Source organism: Suricata suricatta, chromosome 5 (genome assembly GCF_006229205.1).
Source record: "Suricata suricatta isolate VVHF042 chromosome 5, meerkat_22Aug2017_6uvM2_HiC, whole genome shotgun sequence".
In the NCBI taxonomy this organism is placed as follows: Eukaryota; Metazoa; Chordata; class Mammalia; order Carnivora; family Herpestidae; genus Suricata; species Suricata suricatta.
In genome coordinates this window covers 7,787,310-7,791,477 of record NC_043704.1, presented here as the reverse complement: position 1 = coordinate 7,791,477, position 4,168 = coordinate 7,787,310, and the positions used below count along the sequence as shown (strand labels likewise).

General features: G+C 45.3%; 1 protein-coding gene across 1 annotated transcript in view; it reads left to right on the top strand.

Annotated features, from left to right (window-relative positions):
* Positions 1-4,168, top strand: part of ETS2 (ETS proto-oncogene 2, transcription factor) — a 35,462-nt gene that overhangs the window by 10,723 nt on the left and 20,571 nt on the right. The window contains exons 2-4 of the mRNA XM_029938657.1: positions 1,031-1,142; positions 2,493-2,612; positions 2,964-3,338. Coding sequence (XP_029794517.1) covers positions 1,031-1,142; positions 2,493-2,612; positions 2,964-3,338 — 607 coding nt within the window. The remainder of the gene's footprint in view (positions 1-1,030; positions 1,143-2,492; positions 2,613-2,963; positions 3,339-4,168) is intronic.

Below are 4,168 nucleotides of genomic sequence, written 5' to 3'. Positions count from 1 at the left end.
CATTCATTGTTCCGCATTTCTAAAAAGAAAGCACACAAACCGATTTTATTTGTAAATGTGTTGCACATTTTTTAAATTGATGATTCAACAGATGGTTCATTGTATTACACATAACATGGGATTTCCAGTTTATGTTGGAAAAATATAACCATCTTTGACTTGCTCCTCAGCGAGTCAGGCAATGATGAATCAGGACTTTATCTGTTACTTATTATCGAGTCTTCCATTAAAGGCTACTTTGTTCATAACTGTTACATGAAATTATCTTAGATCGACACAGTGTGGGGGTTATCTTTCCCTGTGTCTTCTTTCCCCTAAGCTGTAGATAGTTTAACTTGAAACCTTTTTCCTTTGGAAATCTCTCCTCTTGGTAGATGAGGCGGGCTCGGGGTCTTTTCAAGCCCTCTACTTTTATAAAAATAAACCTTCAGGGGGTTTTTCGTACTATTACTATTTTCCGAACCATTGGAGTTGATGAGGGGGAAATTAGTTTCAATTAAAGTGTCTCATCGTTAAACATAAAAAGAAACGCTTCCACAAATAAAGTAATTTATTCCAGTATTTGTTTCTCCACTTTCATTCAGTCATTTGCCTGCTTTTAACTGCAATGAGCTAACACCGTCCTACTGAGGTAGTTTCGGCTTTGGCTCCCAGTCCGACTGAATTTCCCTCTGAGGTAGCCAAGGGGCCAGGTCTTTGGACCAGCTGGGTCTCTTAGTCCCATCCAGCACTGTTCTTCTAAAGTTCCACTCTTTCTCGGTTACTCAGCTTCTTAATTGAAATTAATTAACCCGTGAAAAATAAATTCCCGGATATCCTGACTCTGTGAGGTCACTGAAATGATCCAGAGTAGAATAGAACCCTTCCCATCACTTTGACTGTCTCAGAAGTCTGGTGCATTCTATTCACGGCTTTATAATTGCCAGTTTCATCGGGCTGTATCGGGAAGATGACCCGAGGACCATTTTTGAAACAGGTAATTAAATGGGTTGAAATCTTAATTTCGGTTTTCTTTTCCCTTGTTTTCCAGCGCCAGCCAGCTTTTGACACCTTTGATGGGTCCCTGTTTGCTGTTTTTCCCTCTCTAAATGAAGAGCAAACGCTCCAGGAAGTGCCCACAGGCTTGGATTCGATTTCTCATGGTAATTGACGAAGTGTGCATGATTTCCTGAGGTTCCGTTACTGAAGGGGTGACCATTCCCCAGTGGCAGGGGTTGGCACCTTGAACCTTGGGTACACAGAGTCAGTGACTCTGGACCTGGCAGAAGACCGTTTTGTCCTTCCTTATGAACATGCTGGCCCTGATGTCTTCCGCGGCCAGGCACACCCCAGCGAGAGCAATGCCCTGCTGGGAGGACCCGAAGGGTCCACTGGGATGTTTGCAACCCTGTAGCAAGCCTGGGCCTCATCTCCCAGGCGCACCTGCAAATCTGACTATTAAAAAGCACCCAACTCCCCATTCTGGGGTCTCCTCATTAGTTAGATCATCCACCTCACCCCAGAGGCTTGGGGCAACAAATTACACTTCCTAACATTCACCTGCACGTATTTATTTCTTTAGTTCTCAGTGTCATGGTTTATTGTTGTTAAAGGGACAGCAGTCAGATCATGCCTGTACCATTACCAGGATAGGGTTATTAGTTGGAAACATTCCAAAGAGTACTTTGTCAGATGAAGTAGGTGCTGGAAAACACAGAAAAATAATTAAAACATAGATGCTTGCATACGTGTACTGTCATGCACCGGTCATTTATCATTAATGAAATTGCTGAGGGAATCCAGAGAAGATTGATTTTCAATAAAAATTGCAGGTGCACCGGCGTTACGGGGCTAAATGCTGTGTGTTCACATTATGCCAGAAGGCCCTTTGCCTGCTGCTTAGTTTAATGGAAGCAACTTCAGATTGTACATTTACAGGGGCCCCTGGGTGGCTCAGTCGGTTAAGCATCCGACTTTGGCTCAGGTCATGATCTCACAGCTCGAGCCCTGCGTTGGGCTCTGTGCTGATGGCTCAGAGCCTGGAACCTACTTCAAATTCTGTGTCTGCCTCTGTCTCTGCCCCTCCCCTGCTCACACTGTCTCTCTCTCCTTCAAAAATAAATATTTAAAATATTTTTGTAAAATAGAATGACAAATTGTACCTTTACAGTCCCTTAAAACCTTTGACCAAAACTACATATTGTCCTTCATTGTCTAAAAATTTCAAAAGTAATTTAGGTAAAACTTTTCACCTTAAGGATAACGGTAAAATAATTAGCAAAATATAGCAAAACTTGCATTCTATTTTCGATGTTTTTTTAATAAGTGTGCCTATGAGATGCATATTTTCTGATTTTCTACCCCATCCCCCAGATTTTTGGATACTTATACTCTGTTAAGGAATTATGTCAAGGTTTGAGATCAGAATTATTGTGTCCTGAAAACTAGCAGGATTTCTCCCCTACGTTCAGTACGTGGCATTGCCAGCTTCAAGTCCTCACGATTCTTTCTAGATGCTTCCACCTGTGAGTTGCCCCTGTTAACGCCGTGCAGCAAGGCCGTGATGAGTCAAGCCTTGAAAGCAACCTTCAGTGGCTTCAAGAAGGAGCAGCACCGCCTTGGCATCCCAAAGAGTAAGGGCCCCTTTCTCCAGTACATTCTCTGAGTCTGGGTTGTACTAGAAGAACGAATGTGACCTTCCCTGCTTGGGATGACCGCTGGGTTTTTTCCCAGGCACCTTGCAGCGTGGCGGGGATGTGTACCCCCTGAGCCGGCGTTTATTCCACGCCACTTACCCAACCGAACCCTTAATCTAGATACGCTCTTGTTGGTGTCCAAGAATCGACCTGGGTGTCTTTGTCCCCTGCCTGCTCTCTGGTCCACATCTGGACTTTGCGGGCAGATCAGGAGCGACTCTGGCCTCACCACCTCCTTCCGTTCTCTCTCCCGTGTGTGCCTGTCTTTCCTTCCCTTCCCCCCGGCAGACCCCTGGCTGTGGACCGAGCAGCAGGTGTGCCAGTGGCTTCTCTGGGCCACCACCGAGTTCAGCCTGGTGAACGTCAATCTCCAGAGGTTCGGCATGAACGGCCACGTGTTGTGCAACCTGGGCAAGGAGCACTTTCTGGAACTGGCACCTGACTTTGTGGGCGACATTCTCTGGGAGCATCTGGAGCAGATGATCAAAGGTACTGGGCTCCTGCTTGGGGAAGAGAAATGGGGCGGATCCGTGCTCTGTAAGCGTACGGTCGGCTTCAGATCATGTAAAGGGCCTGAAAATGCCATCGGGGTGAGTCACACATGTGGCAGGGATCGTAGGTTTTTTAGTCCACTGAAGTGTGCGTGTGTGTGTGTGTGTGTGTGTGTGTGATATCAAGTATAGCCACAAGGCCGTGACCTGAGTCACTAACTTGTTAACCGTGGTCAGACAGCATGTGTCAGAGGAGTGCGTGTTTGCTCAGAAATGCAGGCCCGTGAGAATTCCCAGGTCTGGGGTTCACCTTAGAGAGGGAGCCTTTATTCAGACACAGTCTGTGAATTTTACAGTAAATTTTCCTAAGACCAAATGGAATCCAACAATGAAAATTTCTTTCGGTTTTATCTTTTTAAACAAATGCAGAAGTGATTGATACCTATTTATGCACTGACATGTTCTGCAGACACTGGCCATTGGATAGAAGAACTCTCATCATATAGAAAGTCTTTTTTTTTAATGTTTATTTCTTTTTGAGAGAGAGACAGAGTGTGCATGAACAGGGGAGGGGCAGAGAGAGAGGGAGACACAGAACCTGAAGCAGGCTCCGGGCTCTGAGCTGTGAGCCCAGAGCCTGATGTGGGGCTCGAACCCATGAACCACGAGATCATGACCTGAGCCGAAGTTGGATGCTTAGCCAGCTGAGCTACCCAGGCGCCTCTAGAAAGTCTTGACTTAGACCTTATAAGAGTGTTGGCAGCAATGTTAAAAATACATCAAGTTAGAAAGAAAAAAAAACTGATAGAAAAGGATCAAGTTAAAAATAGAAGAAAATCAGTCCATCGGTAGAGTTCGGAGAAGGAGTCCTTGTTCGCTTGACTGTAAACACAGTTTCAGCACCTTTTTCAGACTCAGAATCTTTGAAAGACCTTAGGTTTCAGCCACCATTTCTTTTCAGCTGTGGCTTCTGGGGGCCAAGGAAACTTATTTGGGAAGACC